The 18,501-nt window shown below is 33.4% G+C and overlaps 1 protein-coding gene across 6 annotated transcripts; it reads right to left on the reverse strand.

Moving 5' to 3' along the window:
- Positions 1 to 1,734: 1,734 nt before the first annotated feature.
- LOC137253497 (G-protein coupled receptor Mth2-like) lies at positions 1,735 to 16,851 on the reverse strand. 6 transcript variants are annotated; one of them, XR_010953810.1, is made up of 10 exons: positions 16,648 to 16,851; positions 7,821 to 8,353; positions 7,596 to 7,749; positions 7,321 to 7,506; positions 6,507 to 6,758; positions 6,257 to 6,428; positions 5,997 to 6,191; positions 5,743 to 5,878; positions 5,378 to 5,454; positions 1,735 to 2,777 (listed from the first exon to the last, which is right to left on the reverse strand). XR_010953810.1 is itself a non-coding variant. In XM_067790510.1 (9 exons), exons 2-9 carry the CDS (start codon positions 8,319 to 8,321, stop codon positions 2,743 to 2,745), a joined length of 1,572 nt encoding a protein of 523 aa, XP_067646611.1. In that variant the 5' UTR covers positions 8,322 to 8,353; positions 16,648 to 16,851; the 3' UTR covers positions 1,735 to 2,742. The 6 variants fall into 6 exon arrangements, 1 of the variants encoding a protein (XP_067646611.1); XR_010953811.1 differs by having other exon boundaries at positions 5,739 to 5,878; XR_010953812.1 differs by having other exon boundaries at positions 16,711 to 16,845.
- Between the last annotated feature and the right edge of the window lie 1,650 nt (positions 16,852 to 18,501).

Here is an 18,501-nt window from a genome sequence, read left to right on the forward strand (position 1 = left end):
TCTTTGCACAAAACTATTAATTTTTCATCTACAAAGTTTAAAAAAGTCGATAAATGAAGAAACGTGTTCCAATTTCAACATCTTAAATTCGATTGCGCTTAATGAGTTTTACCTTACGCAGAATAAAGTAAGCAATAGGGGGATTCGCTTTGTCTTGCAGTGCAAGGATTATTTATATAAAAAATAATAAATGTAAGGCGCGATAACCTCCGAAGAGATTTTAGGCCGAGCTTCTCTTCTCTTCCAATTTGCGTCGTGCTCCTCTTGATTTTCCCTACTAATTGGCCGGACGGCACCTACATGTTTTATGCCGACTCCGAACGGCATTTGCAAGGCAGATGAGTTTTCACTGAGAGCTTTTCATGGCAGAAATACACTCGGAGCGCTTGCCAAACACTGCCGAGGGACGACCCCGCTTAGAAAATTTTGCTTCTAATTGAAAAACCTTATTTCTAAAATTTTGATATTGCTTTGCCCGGGGGGCATACGGTGTGGTAGGCGAAGCACGCTACTATCACACCACGGTGGTCGCCGGATTGTTTATATCCTACGACAAAATATGCAAGACGACGTGAAGTAACAAAAATACAACAAAAAAATATAAAAAGAATTTCTCAATCTTTTAGTGAGTGCAATGGATGGAATACCGTTTAAGCCGGTTTGATTTCCCTTTCCTTCGTTAGTGGAAAGAAAATATACATAGGTTAGAACATACAATACATTGCAAGGCTAGCATAAAATTGTTTGCGTGTATTTTGTTATTGTGACTTTGCAATCCGTGTAATGCATGGACTCCGTGCAATCCGTGCACCGTTTGCAAGACTAAGCGAGTTTCCCTTATATATAAAATATAAAATAATAATTATTTGGCGACCCTTATTTAATAACTCAGAGATGGTTTTCCCGGCTCGAGGTTAAATGTTGATTTTATAATAAAAACAACAAAGTTTTAATTTTGTGTTCCGATATATTTCGATTACAACCTTCGGTAATCGAGTTACGTTACTTAAAAACCTCATTTGTTTTAAAATTTTAGAAGTTCCATAAATTTGTTTCATTACAAAAGCCATAACAAACAAACTCCTTTCAATAACCGTTAAAAAAACTGAAAAGCAATAAAAAAGCTTATTTAACTAGGGTAATAAATCTTATAAAAATATGCTACTTTTTGGCGCAAAACGTAAATTATTAAAGCTATGTACATTAGGTCATTAAAAAAAAAAACTATCTTAAAATGTCCTTGATTGTTGTTTTTAATATTTTAATTTCATCTTTCACAAATCACAACTATTTTCAATAAATAATATTTTTATATATCAAAAGTGAATATGAGGGAAAAGTATAAAAAGATATTTCTCTAAATTACAAACTGGTTAAAGGTTGATATATTTTCAAGTGTATATTGTTGCTTACCTTTTTTTTCTTAGACTCACGCTTAAAGGTTTTGTTCAAATGCAAACAGGATTAATGTAGTTCGCAGTGCTCTTTCCAATTTTTTATACAAATTGAAATTGTATGGGGAAACTGTAGAGGAAATCTGTTGACATATTGTTCTAAAGATTGAAAAGATTAAGATAAACAAAAGGAGGGCGGAAGGGGCAGCAAGCTTCGCTAAATCTACTGGTTCAAAAGCCATACAAGTTCAAAGGGTATTTTGTGGAGCATCGACAAAAATATGTAGAACGATTTTTCCTGCAGCAACACGAAAAATCAGTAATTGTACAAGCCATGCAATTTTTAAGGTAAATTTTTTAATGTGGTTACAAAAAATTAATACAGCAAATATTTTAAAAGGCTCTAGTTTAAATTTAACATAATTTATTTTATAAATAACTTATTGAAACTTATCGTAAATGCAAATTCATTTTTATCCCTGATGTGTTTATGAGTATTTCCAAAGCCATTCCAATGAACATTTTCCATTTGGCTGTAAAGGAATTACCCAAGTGCATATAAAAGTATATGCATAATATTATATTAAATTTTGATTCAGCAGAAAAAATTAAAGAAATCTTTTGGGTATTTTTCATACACCCTAATGTAGATTTAAAAAAATATTTTTTTTGTTGACTGGCTACTTTTCTACAACCAATTAACACAATTTGAAAGCACTTAAAAACTTTATAAGAGTGATGTACGCAACTTTTATCGTTGTTTTAAATTGTCCTGAGATTGTAATTAATTCAATATATGTATATATATCAGTACAACGGATTCGCCCCGAGTTCCACGATACCGCATGATGATACAACTACGAGGCGGATCAGGTTCGAGTATTTTTACTTTGTTTGTACATTTATCCAAACCTATCTAACTACATGTATTTAACGTGCTGCTTATTCCCGAAGTTTCGACTAAATTGCTTAAAACTGGTTCAAAGATACAGATTTAAACGGTTTTTTGCAATTTACTAAAATCTTTCGAGGCGTACTAGCCAAATGGACCTCTGATTCGGATTCAGCACGTCAAAATACATATGGGTATATGGGCATGGTCAAACATATGGCCCACTTCTTTTAGTTTACCTGTATTATTTTTTATACTCCGACGAAAAATTCGAAGTACAAAACACTTTTTTTTCCGATTACGATCTTCTTTTGAATTAGAAATTTCTTCTTCGGTTCTCCCAGCATATCTTTTCACACATTTAATTAAAACTACATACATAGTACATAAAATATAAATCTGCTGCTGACTTTTATAACAAATTCCATATGCCCCATCTGGATAATCGTTTGTGTCTCAGTTTCGAAGTTTCGTCCGCACATCAAGATTTCCTAAAATAACGTAAAGGAATTTATGTAATGTTGTGTTTATGTATATAAAAAAAATATATGTAGAAGTTTGTTCGAAAAAAACATATACACTGGAGAGGTCCCGACCTTAAAGACGCCAATCGTACCCTCGGTGTTCGCTTTTTTGGTGACTATTAAACGTTTCCGAAATCATTTCAAATTTCAACCTTTTCAATTTTCAAAGAGAATAGTTAACGACCGCCTCGAGAAAATTTTTTCTACTTTGGTAATCTGTAAAATTTAACTATCGAGGAATAGTACAAGTCTGAAAGTACTTTAAGATAGGAATAGCACAGTGTACTTGAAACAATTTATTTCCCTGATTCTAGAGATTATCGGGCGCTAAAAAGTTGCAGAATGTCACCAACACAAAAAATCACAACAGACAAATTACTAATTCCACTCATAATCCCGACAGTCCGAGCTCGGACGAGACATAATACTTCAGAAATATTGACATGAGACAATCCCTACAGACAGACAGTATAATTCAGACAAGACTGCTGAGGGGAATATGGCCCTTTTCCGACTATTCCTTCGCAAAGGCCCTATCTGGGAATGATGTTGAATCAAAGAAGATAAATATAATAAGAGCCACCAGTCTGCTACGAGTGGCGAGTAACTCGCTGGAAATTAAAAAGATTGATGTCTAATATTTTCTGAAAGGGACATTTTTAATTGTCTCGCATTTATTCATGCCGTGTATGCACCTTATACAAACGTGATTTTTGGAAACAGAATTAATTAAATACAGTCGGAATAAACAGAAATACCCCACGAAAATGTGTAGAAGGCATTTATGCACATCTCGCAAAAAAAAAAAAACCGCGACTGCCATAACGAAAACATGCAAATGGCTACAAAGTAACGAGTGACGTCTCTTATTATATTTATCCTCTTTGGTGCTTCTAGTATTTGCCAAGAGGACGGAGTTATTTTATAACATAGGTCCTGGTTTTTGATAAGGTTTTCCAGTTTGGTCGTTAAAACAAACTTCTGGTAACACTACGGACTTATTCAGTCTATGTGAGGTCCTCATGGACCGGCCAGTTCAACCTAACCTAACCTATCTTCTTTGGTTGAATAATTGCAGAATGCCTCTCACTTTGTGTTGTTCGCGTTAAATTAGACAACTGCAGTTTCAGCAGAGTTATATTTATTAAAAAAAAAAAGAAAAACGTTACAAAATTGTCTACCATAATTATGGTTTTCGAAATAGCAGCGCAATATGCTGGTAATGTTGCTTTCTTTTCAGTTTTTCCTAATAAACAAAAATAAAATAAATAACAATTATTATTCACCGGTGTTAAGGTCATGAATTCTTCAAAATTAAGATAGAAATTAAAATTTTTATACCGTTTTGAAAAGTAGATCAATATGTTTAATAGGGCTTTTTACATAAACGCCGATTATGAAGAGGAAATAGTAAAAAATGAAGATTAGAAATATATATCAAAATTATATAAGATCGCGAGTTTAAATCGAGCTCAAGGCCTAACAATGATTATTTTATCATTATTAAATATATCATAACAATAATAGTGATAAAATAATTATTGTTAGGCCTTGAGCTCGATTCAAACTCGCGATCTTACAAATCAGTAGGCCGATATAACAACAAAAATTGTTAATACATCCCAGAGCACGGGGAAAAAGTGTCAATAAAATATGACACTATGGCATCATCGCCACAAACAAGTCCAATTTTCACAACTATTCTGCAACAGATGTAGCAGTGCTGTAAATATCAATTGGCAAGAACCGAATAGAAGCAAAGACTAATCGAAGAATAAAGATGTTGCATACGCGAACTTCAGTGGAAAGCAGCGGAGCTTCACAAAATTCTAGTAGGTCACTTCCACCACACCAAAAACTTTAACACAATTTTTAACATAATCTAATCACACAAAATACACTGATTGTAGTATTTTAATAGTGTAAAAATGTAAATTCTGAACACATTAGCTGAATTAAAAGTGCACAAATAATTGTTAAATAATAAATACAGACAGTGGTAGTTTAACAAATTCTGCTGTGGTAAGTGGTGAATGTGACCTACTAGAGTTTTGTGAAGGTTGCTTCACACTATTTTGCGTCCCTGCAACATCTTTATTCTTCGATCAGCCTTTGATAGATATGTAGAAATAATGAAGGCAAATAAACAACCGCTGTGATAGCTGAATGCTTATAGCAGCGGCGCCTAAACGTTGCCGATGAAGGAATTTAGCAGTTCCCGAAATGATTCTACGACAACGAGCTTTGGCAGTTGTCTAAATTTTTTCTTTCTTCTATTCTAATTTAAAATTTTTTCAATTAAGAAAAATATGTCATAATCATAATAATGATAAAATAATTATTGTTAGGTCTTGAGCTCGATTCAAACTCGCGATGTTTAGAAATCAGTAGGACGTTATAACAACAAAAATTGTGAAAATTATAAATTTTGTCTTCTCAACCAATCGAACTTTTATTATACTCCTCTTACATACTTAACGAAATCTATTTTATTAAGTTGTTAGTCAAAGACTTTTTATAAATTCAAAATACTTGGAGAAATCAAGTTCGAATGTACTCGTACTTACTCAACTCCACGGTCGATGCATTGGTCTTAGTATTTTGTCTCTCTGACAGTTGGAGGCTATTATCCGATTTCCTTATTCTGAAAAAGGTAGATATATAAGATTGTATTAAAAGAATAGTTCTGTGATAAAAAAAACGTTTACTAAAATATAAACAAACAAATCATGCTAAAAATATTCTCATATTTGTTAATTAAAAAATGCGCAAAATTTTTGAATTAATGGTAGAAATCCATTTCAAAAGTAAAAATCATCTCCGTACAAGCAAAACAACAGTTAGTCAAAATATGATTTCTAAAACAGCAGTCTAGTTCCATTAGTAACACCATAACCATAACCGACATTTTAATATCCTTAATTTTACCTACATATGTATTTGGATTGTTCTCTTATTTCAAGGTATCCGGAATTCCGTTAGCAATATTTTGTAATGTTATCACTTCTTCTGAACAAACTGATTCAGCGGAGTCTGTAGTATCGGTGTTTACCTCAATGCCCAGAATTCTTTGTAAATTTTTCAATTTTATTTTAATTCATAATATTTATTATATGATAATATAATGAAATATGAAATATTATAATTTATACAAGTTAAGTTAAGAATTTTGTTCATTAAAATTACCTCTTCTTTAACAGCAACAACACTTTCCGTTTCATAACCAACAGCACAAATATTATGATCCCTTGAGCTGCATTGTAAAAATCGGCAACTGCTATTAGAATTTCAAAGTCACTATTTTCGCCAATCATATAACCGATGATCTCCAACAGCCAATTAATACCCATTACAATAAACATTCGAAAAAATAACCAAAAACTAAAATATTTCATTAAGCTATAGAAATTATTTATAATCAAAAATATTAATACAAAAGAACTCACTTATGCTGTTGTGAATGTAAATGTCGTTGACTGTCTGCACCTTTCGAGAATCGCCGTATCTCTTTACGTATCGTGTAGATCGTTTTGGCGGTTAAGTAAAATATAACAATATTGAAAATTACGAGGAAGAGGCAGGGCCCATAGAAGTAGATCATCGCCGACCAGTCATCCACTTCATATATAAAAAATAGAAATGATAATATATACGAATCCAGGGGAATATGAAATAATTTCAATACTCTAAACTTACTCTTCAACCAACAATGTGAATCTCCAATGCCCGATTTAATGTTATTTGGCAAATTTGAATATTGTATGAGAATTGTTAAAGTAGTCATCAGCGCAGGTACCCCCCAAGCATAGACAGAGTAATAGGTAAATCTCTTTCGTAGAGACAAATTTTGAACGTTGCCTTTGGTGCCTCGGAAATTGTGCCAAAGATCGAAGCAGATCACATTGAGCCAGAAAAATACAGCCAATAGGAAATAGTATGCCCCAAATCCTATTGAAAAGATGAACTTAAAATTAGATCGTTAATCCTAAGCAGATTTTGTCAACCGATAAAAGATTTAAAAAAAATTTAATTTTGACTATTTCGATCTAGTAAATTGACATATGGCATCCTATCTCAGTAAACTTATAGAAGTTTATATCTTAAAATTTCTTTGGAAAACGCTCTATCTCTGAACTTTTCTTCAAAAACGAAAGAACGTCCTATTTCAGGATTGGTTTTAAAAAATTATCTACCTCATCTTGGATTTGGCGTCTATGAAAAAACTTCTGAGATAGTATATCCTTTAAACAAATTCCATGATAATACGTTTACGAACTGACTGAAACACTACTTCAATTTCATATATGTATATAAATCTTAGTCCATAGCATAAGGGATGTACTTTTAGTTAATTTTGCCTACCTTCGAATGTTTTGTATTGCTCTGTACTTTATCAGATTTCTAGGCATAAACCTTGAAATAAATTAAATCACTGTTCCATATGAAGGGTCCAAGATGTACGGGATTAGTTTTGAGCTATTGTATATATTACATCTAAGTATGTACTCACCAATAATAGCGCAAGTGACATCGTCATAATCTGCATTCATCATATTGACAACAACAAGTGTCGTTGTACCAATAGCCAACGAGAGTAGGTAGCCAATTAAGCATTTGGTGTGCAAGTTCCAAAGCTCCGGGACGAGCCAATAAATGAGAATCGTTGCATACAAAAAAGGTGACGAAATCATTAAAACTGCACAAATGAAGTTGACACAATTATACATATTTTTCATTTTAACATCTGGCGGAGTATTAATGCCACTCACTCTCGACCTTTCTTACCAATCGTATTGCGCTTGATTCTTGTAGGGATGTCATTGGTGATCATACAATTCATTGGATCCAACATATATGTTCCATTTTCTGGATAGGCTTGCAGACAATAATCACGCGTTGAAAAGTACATCTGATCGCTAACACGCAAAAGCGTGCCATTCTATATATGAAATGATTTATTAAACCGACTTGAAAACTAAATTAAATTCAATTAGAAAACCACATACATACCTCAAACAATTCCCATTTGTCTGCATCATATTTATGTGGCTCAAGCATATACAAAGTCTTACATGGCATTCCCGTTTGTACCACAAATTCATCCACCACATTCATCAATACACGACTGCCATTTCTTAAAGTAATGTTCACATATGGCGAATATAGGAGCTCGTCACTCACCTCCTCATCACATTTAAGATCTTCATCAGACTGAGTCATTCCAGCTCTGGGATGACAGCAAAATTTAACACATGGTTTCAGATAACAAACACAACCGCGTAGATGGCGCGTTACAATTTGACGCTCCCCACCATATCGTTCAATATAGTCGTAGTAGCTAGTTAATTCTGGCGGAACTATAACTCTTTCATATAAATACGATCCGTTCATGAATTTTTGACTTAATGTTAAGTTGACGGTGTCTTCAAAAGAACAATTTAGTGCATTAGTTTGAGCAATGGAGCTACTGATTCCGATTAACAGAATCAAACTGCTAATGTGGGCTCTCATTGCATTCAATAGTTAAAGGGAGTTTGGAGATGCTGAAAGGATAAAGGTCGAAATGCGGAAGTTAGTATTGTTAAAGTTTAGCACTTTATTTAGTAAATATTAAATAATGGTTTATGATCGGAATACCAGGAGCTCCAGCATAAACCTGTACATAATTTCAATTGTTAATAATTACTAATTCAAATGAGTTCCGTTACGAAATACAATAATCATGACGTAACACAAAAATCATCCAAATGAAGACATAAAGTCTCATATCCACTATGCATAACGATCATGCCTATATATTGTAACGAATTTACTTGCAAATCCTCTTATTTGCCCTTTTGCTAGGATCGTATCGCTAAACTGTTGAATAAATAACTCCAATATTGAATAACGGAAAAATGGCCTTTATTAAAATACTTCACAATAACACTCAAACTGTGCAACGAATAGCTTAAAAACCAAACTGATATCTTAAAGGAAACTGACTTTCAAAATAATAGTGCTATTGCTCGCTAGATATCGTCTTACTCGTAACTGCTTGCCAATTCAAATCAAACTGAATTATTTCTTACTCGCTGGCGCCGCTTTTATAGTTTACGCTGCATACTTCTAGGCTCTTCGATTTCCAGAAGTTACTAGTTGTTTCGGCTACAAAATCGCCAGCCACAACTACGTGCACAAATTATTGCTCTCTCTTGTGACAACTCAGATAAGGTATATGCATGTGTTTGTAGTTTACAGTCTCCCGCACACACATAAGCGTATAAGTAAATTCATCGGTGTGTGACATCTCATCTCTTGCTGCCTTGTATGTAAATGTTGCTCGTCGGAATGTGTACATATGTGTAGACGCAATTATTTATTCGTTTATGTAGATACATAATGATTGAATTATTGATGTGCATTCACGTCACTGCTTAGATCGGCTTAGAGCTGGCAGCACTCCTTAGTTTTGCTAATATTCGTAACAATATGTATTGAAAATATGCGGTTCTGAGTAGGTAAAGAACCGATTTAAGCTAAACTAACTCGAATCAGGCGCTTCGGGATATACATACATACCTGGACATCTAATTTCGGGTTGACAATCAATGCAGAGAAGATGGATATGGACTTGTTTACTAAGAGGAACAAGTCTCCAAATTGGACCAGGCGGGTTTATCGCCCTCTCTCTCAACCTCAAAAAATAATAGAGGGTATGAAGGAAAACAATCCCGACGGCTCTACTTTATGCTATTCTGCACGTTCCACCTGTAGACCTGGTGGCAAAGCGTTAACAACTGCAACAAGGCTCAGAAAGGAGTGGACGCAAGCGCGAGGCTTTAAAATGTCGAAGATCATGTGTAGATCTTACAACCTTATACTTACGTGGTTACTCCTATATTTAAAAGGAGAGTACAGTAGTTCCTGACGGGTATTCTGACTAGACACTGCCTTCGGGCGTCGCATGACGGGTTAAAACCCCAGCTATAAGGAGTGATACGGCTGTCAGATCAAGAAGCAGCATGTGACATAGGACGTAGAAAACTTCTAGTATTTGCTAAGACAAGGAGTTATTTTATAAGACATGTCCTAGCTTTTGATAGGGGTTTTCAGTTTGGTCGTTTAACAAACTTCTGGTAACCCTACGGACTCATTCAGTCTATGTATAAGCCTAACCTTACCTAACAGGTATATTTTAATCAGTTCTTTTTTTTTTGTAGGGTTTTAATTAGAAAGCGAACAAAAAAAATGCAACTGCAATTCAAAAACGACTTCGATAGAAATCGAAAATCCGAGACAATTTTAAGAAAATTATGAACTTTTTATTTGGAGTTCTCTGACTTTTTTTTGAGTATACAGATTTGTGGCACATTAAATTAAATAAATATGTCTTAAAAATTTGCACTTAACTATTTTTGACAATATTTTTTCGAAGGATGTTTCAAATTGTCTTCGAGATTAAAAATATGTTCACACTTTGTATGAAATCTCGAAAACCCTTCGGAAACGAAAATGTATGCGAGTTTTGCGAGACCATTGTTAGACTAAACTTGATTGGGCTACAAAAAATCATAAAACTACAAATAAAAATTTCGAAACTTTCGTAAATTGGTTTGCGTAATTTCAGTGAGCAAGTTTTTTCTTAAAATATCAAAAAAAAAGAAGAATTTAATGGACAAAATTTTAAAAATAACTGCCCCTTCTACTTTTCTGTACGCTGCTGTAGCTTCAGTCAGCGTGTTCCAATATACCATACCAGCATATACCGACTAGAGTATAACAAAACATATTTCTCGATAACGACGTATCATCAAATACACCATAAATTTATCGATCCAAAGCTTAAACATTTTTCTTTTATAAAATGAGGTGAGCACCAATTTTCTAACTGTTCTTTATGCTATAATATTATTGCTCTTGCTCTTACTACCTTACTCTTACTGTTCTCTTCTTCTTCCTATTATCCTTTTTATTACGGTGCTTCGTCTTCTTATTCTTCTCCCCACTTTTCTTCTCCTTCTTTTTCTTTTTGATCTTCTTATTGTTTTTTTCTCTTCCCTCTGCCATATATTCGTTCGCTCTCTTTAGTTTTTCCGTCCCTTTCCTTCTTTTCTCTTCTTCTATTTCTTCATTTTATAACTATTTCTATTTCTTTAGCGGCCCTTCACTTCTCTTCCGATCTTTCTTTCCGTTTCCCATATTCTTTCTCTTTGTTTCCATCTCACTTTCGGCTCCACTCCCCATGTTTCTTTCTCCTGTACATCCTTTTTCTCATAATCTTCTTTTTACTTTCCCACCTTTTCCCCCTACTTCCTATCTCCCCTTCCCTACCCATCACCCTCTTCTTCGGATTTCCCACGTATATAAGACCCCAATACTGAATACTGGATATCTATGTGCTTGAAATATATTCGTTAAACTGATTTTCAGAAAAAAAGTTAGGTTCAGGTATCTTAAAAAGTGACTTAGACTTTTTTCTGGGCAGAGCACTGCGCAATCCACTCTCCCCAAATTCCAAACAGTTTTAAGATACATAAGCCTAATTATTTCCAACTGCCGGCCTTCTTTTTTAAATGGTGTTCACCTTCCCTATAGATCTTTTGCCCTTTTTCTTTCTTGAAACCCAGTTCTAGTTTCCAGTTCTATTTCCTAGTGGCACAGTTTTCCGACACTTACATCAACTGTAAATATCCGTCCTCATAGAGACTCGGTTTTCTGGTTTCAACTCTTGGTTTTGTGTAGCACTAATACACATTTATAAATAATTGAGTAGATTATAATATGGTTCCAGCAGCAAGACCTCGTAATAAAAAATGTCTTTGGAATATTTGATATGGAAATATTTCATAAATATTTTTGTTTACTAGCGAGCAAATGACTCACCTAGCTGTGCTCTGAGCGCTTAAAAGGAATCATAACAAATATATATGTACATGAATGTAAATATATCTAGGTATATATCAGTTAAAGGGTAAATAACAAAAGTATCAGGCCCTTATCTAAAAATATGAATTTCAGCCAGCAACACCGAAAATCTGCTCAACATTTTCATAGGTTTACTTGAGTTCATGTGCCTTTGTAATCTGTCCTACAAAGCATCAGTAAAATTGAATGAACGACATCAACTTAACAAGATGAACTTTTTCTGAGAAGCCTTCATGGCGGAATTACTCTCGGAGGGATTATCAAAACCCTCGGGCGACCCCGTTGAGAAAAACTTTTCTTAAGCACTTCTAACGTTACTTTTCCCTTAACTTCACGTTCCTTCACTTCTGTTCACGAAACACAGCAGGACCCAGGACGTTTTTTCCTAGCACAAATCGCCCTTCGGTAAATGCTGCTCAAAGACGGTATAAAGCGGAATTTCTCTCCAATTTAAGAATTGGTTCATAAACTCGGGAAATATTTGGCCTACAACTTGATAGATTTAAGTTGTTTTAATAGTTTATTTCTAAAAAGCTGCGGTTGCAGTGCTTATTTGAATGCAAGTGACTGCAGATCTCTGGTGAAATGCAATGATAAATACATAACTACAAACATAAGTGCGGACTTTCTTACTAACGCACGATTAAGCTGCGCTCTGAAAACAAAGAAAATTAGAGTAAGAGCGATTGAAAAGCGTTTATTAGGTGAATGCCCTTAAGGCTTTGTTATAATCACAAATCCATGAAAGTAACGCCAGTTATCGCTGTTCAAAAGGCATTAAGCTTACTTGTATCCCGTACACAACAGTGAAACCTCTATTAGACTTACAAACATGTAGAGTCAAATTTGTTCGCTCAAGCATAATCGCTCAAAGGAAAATGTTCTTATTTTTTATTTTTCTATATTTCTGATGATATCAATTTGATTTTATTACTAATTTTTGTTAGATTTTGCCTCTTATAAAGGGTGTGGGTTGTATAGAAACGTCGATAAAAGCTGAACGTGATCAGACAGGTTAATAACTTCTTCGGATGAATTGTGCCCTGAGTGAATACCTGTACGACAATATATTATCAATAAAATTCAATGATCAAATATACAACTTATAAAGAAAAAAAAATAACATACAGGGTGCTCTAATATAATGTTTCGCTGTTGTTAACAATTGGGCTATTCACGTCAACATATCTGGGTAAAAGTTATTTGTGTCTAGTGTATTTGGTTTTTGTAAACTGAGTAAAATATATAATCACATAATCATTAAAAAAATAAGTTCGGGACTGTCTTAGGCTGAAAGAAGAACTCTTGCCTCTCATGAATGGAGCTGAACACTAATCTCATGAAATTTGAAAAATTCATAAAATCTGAACAATCAATTGTTTATATTTTATATTTAACCGATCCTGACGATTTTTCAGATATGCTTTATTTGTCAGCATCTGAAAAAATTTCACACTTTTAAAATGAGGCGGATATGAAATGAAAAGATTTGAAGGAACATCAGATCAGTAACGAGTTATATTCATACCAAAGATAGCACAGTATAATAGACGGAAACAAATCACATTCATATGTAATCTTCATAGTAATTCTTGCGATCATATAAAAATAACTCTAAGCTAATTTCAATGAAAAATTAAAAAAAAAAAATATTGGTTTATCGCAAATCAATTACAAAAACCCGACAGAAGCCTATCCCAAAAATCGGGTAAATTGTCACGTTTTGAGCTGATATAAGATTTTTTAGCAAAGCACTCTTAAGTGCAAAGAAAAAGTATAAGCAAAGGTCAGCTGATTGGCTTGTTTTCGTGTCATTCACAATAAATTTCCCATTTGTTCTGTAAAATATTCACAATTATCGATTTAACCGGTGGTTAATTACCCTGTGTTGGTCAAAACGCAAATTTCAAATGAAGCTGTCAGATAAATTGCTGTCCTCCAGCTAAAATCCAAGGTAATTGGAGATGGGGGAAATGACCCTAAGTAGTTTTAAATTCTTTTAGTTTTCTATTTTAATACCATCGCTTCCAGCTTGCACATGCCGTTCAAAAGACAATTAGAGGTTCTGCACTCCAAGTCGACTCTCTATAAGCAAACGTTCTTTTGAACTTTTAATGATCCTTCGACTTGATTTTTATTATCATAATATATTTTGCACTCAACTACGTTGTTTGTATGTATATTAGGGTGTTCAATTTCGGGTTATATAAGTTTAACCTTTTTTATTTTCTGTTGCAAATTTATGCCCCCATGTTATTTAAAAAAAAAGTGAATTCATTGGAGCCAAAATTGAAATTAAATTCATCGAAATGAAAACAGAAATCGGTATTCGAAAATATATGTACATATTTAGTTTGAGAGAAAATAAGAAGAGCTGTCACACATTTTCTTTCAAGGTACATTTATGCCTTTTAACACAGGCCCTATCTACTATTCTACATCCGATATCAAAGAGTTGTAAACGGAACTCTTCAGAATTAATCTTACGTTCTGGCGTTCGGTTACTGCAGAATCCGTAACATTACTATTCGAGATGAACCCTTTAATAGGTACGATGTATTAAAGCGGGCATTATCATTTTTTTCTTAATTTCATTACACGCGACTTATCCTGACTTTTAATATCATTAAGATAATGTCAAAATAAAGGCAAGTCTTATCTCAAATTCCGGCGTCAAACCGGTAAATGGCTGGAGTAATTTTAATTTTCTTAATGATTCAATTTTGAATAAAAAATTTGTTCAGTGCCATAATATTTTGAATAATTTTTAGTGGTCAATTTATTTTTATAAATTGTAGTGTAAATTTTAGTTTTTATACCGAAGTGCTCGTTGATCATATGAAAGTGCTTTTGCTTTGCACTTCTATAAGAAAATCAAAAGCTTCCATATGAATTTTAATTATACATACATATGTGAGGGCCTACGAGAGTGCTTTAAATTTTTTTTTTATATTTGAAGTTTAAATTTGTATCTGTGCCTATGGTTCAGGGCAAAACAAAAACAAAAATGCTATAAGTGTACAGGAGTTGAGCAGCTCTGGATAAAGAAATAAATTTCGCCTGAAACGAAACACCCTATTTTATATACATACATACACATACACACATATGTGTAAAACAATCACAATCGTAAGTTTTTTCTACTCAATTGAATGAGAAGAGCACTCAAAACACTTCTCCTTAGCTACATGCATCCGGTAACAGAAGGAAGATACTTTTTTGCTGGATACAAATAACAAAGCAAAGCATTTCTGGCTAATTTAAGATTCATCATACATATGTACTTAGTGATAGACCGTTCGTTATAAAAAGAAATTGCTTCTGCTTGCTGGATATTTCCATAAATGTTCAGTCGACTTTTCATTCATATTACCTCAGAGTTGGGCATTATTCAAATAACGTTTTATATCAATAAAATGATTTATAAAAAATTAATCCACGCATTGCAAAGCTTTCATTCTGTTAACTTTCGGGAAATTTTTGTCAAACTTAAAGTTGTTGTACGTAAATTTCTATCCGACACACACTTTGCTTATTGTAGTATGTGTGTGTTTTTTTAGAAAAAAACACATTTTCACGTGCAAGCTTTTAATACGAAATATTTCAACAAATACTCTTGTGTTGTGAGTAACTTTAAGCTATGTGAGCTTATTTTTGCTCTCTAAAACAGCATACGCAGACCTATTTCCAGAGAGTTAAAAAAATAGATTTAAAAATAATTCCTTTCTACAGCTTAAATTACTGTTTTCTGCATGAGACGAAAATAAGTAATCCCGACGCGCTTGCATGAGGTGTGATGGACAGATATAAAAGAAATTTCAGCCAATTTTGACAGATACCATTTTATGAAGAGCCTGCGACACCTTCACAGAGCCCGGTTTTTCATGGTCATCAACAGAATCCAAAATTTTACTACATTGTGTGTAGCTTTCTAGCGACGTTGTGTGAAGTGGTATCGTTGAAAAGCAGGGAGTGTCGGGACATGATCAATTAAAATGGTTTGTTTGCAGTTTTGCTTCTAAATCCCATTGTTTCACCAAAAAAGATAAGTTTGAGTGAATTGGGCAGTGATTTTATTAACCACCATGTGAATGTACCCATGAGATCATATTTCATATATACGACATTAGTTAGCCCCAGCATCTTGATTGAACATATTCAGTCCAGTTCAGATTTTATTCTCTTGAACCCACTTCACTTAGCACATTTATTTGTGCATGTGCAGAAATATTTTATATCATGAGCCGTGTCATCATAATTTTTTAGAAAAACTAACCTCATCAATACTAGCAGTAAATTCAATGGGCATTTAATTTCCGCACGTGTTTATCCTTTGCTTGTGCGTTAAAGTACGAGGCCTAAAGATAAGACAATCAAAGCACCCTAGCTGTTTGCCGGCTTGGAAATTGCATTTTTTCCTTTACCTTTAAAAAAAAATAGTTTGGTTTATCTTTCCGCGCTTTTTTGTTTTTTTGTATTTGTATTTTTTTAAAGACGTCTTCTTTTTTGTTAAAATTATATGGAATATTATTATTTCCAGTTAAATATCTCATTAAATTACTACTGCACACTTTTGAACAATGGCGTTTCCTTTTTTCGTAAGAAAAAAAATTCACGAAAACTCAAAAACTATTTGAATTAAATAATTTTTGATTTCAAACACAAGTTCTTTGGGTTATTTCACAGAATAAATAAATATAAATTTCACTTTTATCATTGTTTTACATTTTATACTGAACGCCAATGATTTTCTAAATTTTAAAATACGCCGGTAACGTATGTATGTATTGACATCGGTATGTATGTGTTTATTTTTTAATTTTTAAAGATGGTTTAATGAAAACAAATAAACGTTTAAATGTTTGTTAATTTTAAGTTTGTTTTGCTCTTAATGAGTCTACTTGAATGGAATGCATACATATATACTTACATATGTATATACTACATACATATTCATTTACACAAATAATTTTATAAATTGAATAAGATTTACAAAATTTATGGGCATCTGCTTTATTTTATCGAACGCATTCAGTTTGCATTTAAATTGAATCACTAAAAAATTTAATACCGTATCTGTATCACAAAATACACGTTGTTAGCAAGTCAAAAGATCGATCGCAACTGTTTGAATACTCCTTTGCAATGGATGAACAAAGGCCATTATAGATTTTAGCATTGTATGTTTGTATGTAGGCATTCGCAATAAAAAATCAGAGTAGTGCTGTTTTGTTAGTGAGTCAAACTTAAGTTAAAAACAGAAGGTAAAAAGTTTATAAAGCTTAATAAATACCTTAGGGTGGACCATGTTTGCATACTTTCCCATATTCCGTAATCCTGAGTCTACGACCGTGCGGCTCCCAGCTTTCTACAGCACACACTTAAATAACAATTTTCTAGCATTAGAGGCAGTTGGTGGCCTTTGGTAAAGTTGTCGTGGGGAGTAGTGGTCCAGTTATTGCGGATATCGAGGTACTGAGATCGAGAAAGCAGTTTCGGGATTAAATGCACTACATGTAGATAAATTTATGTTAGGTTTTTTATTTATAAATGTCAAAAACAATTTTTCCTGATAAAGGTGGCGGCATAATATTTTGGGGTCCTAAAATACTATTTCCAGCTTAAGTAAAAGGCGCAATAATGGCATGCTTGTTTAAAGAAATTTTCTTTCAAACTTTGTCTAAAATGTGATTTGAAAATACTATGGACGCCCTGAAAACTTGATAGCTAGCATATAACAAAGTCTATCACCAACAGGTTCCTTGTGAATCTGAGGATCCTATCGCACGTCGTCGTGTTGCCCAGTTTAGGCCAATTTTCGCAAACTTTTCTCTGACTCCTTGAATATTTCTAAAGACGCAAATTTAGGCGTTCCCTAATGTAAAAAAAAAAATTGTGTTTATAATTCTTGAACTATACAAAGTATGAATGTACATCTGTACTACGCTCAAAATAAAATTGGGAAGAAGGAACGTACACACCCAGCAAACATCGAAAAAACATTTCTCTTACCTTCGACAAATATTTCTCAAGTTGATATCCGGCATCATTCTGCAATCGTTCAAAGGTTGGATGAGCAATTGTGTGAAACTTATAGTACTCGAGTTGATCTACAGTATTATTTTCCAAATTTTCTCCAAGGTAATTCTACCAAAGCCATAATAAAAGCATAAATAAAGAGTTATAAATTAAAAATAATTTACACATGTTTTATTTTTTTTTTTTTGGACAAAATTATTGCAGGGCCTGTATCGTGGCATACGATCCGTGGTCGAGTTCAATTTTTTAAATGCCTAAATCCCAATAGCACTGAAATGGTGAATGGGAATGAGGTGATACCAGAAATAGTGGCTTATTAGATCAATAATGCGTTTATTCGTATTTATCGTTTGAGTGAAATCGGTTTCCCAATACGGGTCCGTTATTGAAATCTTACGTTTGAGTCCAGTGAGAGAATGATATTTGCATACAAGTTGGGAACTATATTTTTCTAAACTTAAGTAACATAATTTCTTTCCCTATAAAAAATGCCCCTTTTGTATATCTTGAAAAGTATGCTAGTTCTCAAGTTTAGCCTAAATGTTTATTGGGTATTAAGTGAGGCAGATTCACATTAAACTTAAGTATATGATGTCGAAGTTTCCTTAATGCATTATACCTTCAATGAGATATGGTAATTTCAAATTAGAGATGCTGGTTATTGTAAAGACTTCTGGCAAAAAGTGTACAGGTCTTTGGTAAAGTATAATTTTTATTGTGCTTGCCAGAAATACCGAAACTCTTA

This window comes from Eurosta solidaginis, chromosome 5, assembly GCF_040869045.1.
Source record: "Eurosta solidaginis isolate ZX-2024a chromosome 5, ASM4086904v1, whole genome shotgun sequence".
NCBI lineage: Eukaryota > Metazoa > Arthropoda > Insecta > Diptera > Tephritidae > Eurosta > Eurosta solidaginis.

Excerpts from the sequence above, each read along its gene's own strand:
- LOC137253497 (XM_067790510.1), bottom strand. The coding sequence starts at position 8,321 with ATGAGAGCCCACATTAGCAGTTTGATTCTGTTAATCGGAATCAGTAGC. Across the intron at positions 5,455-5,996 it reads TTGTTGCTGTTAAAGAAGAG|AATAAGGAAATCGGATAATA; the intron begins GTAATTTTAATG and ends TACCTTTTTCAG. Across the intron at positions 2,778-5,377 it reads TGCATCGACCGTGGAGTTGA|GAAATCTTGATGTGCGGACG; the intron begins GTAAGTACGAGT and ends ACGTTATTTTAG.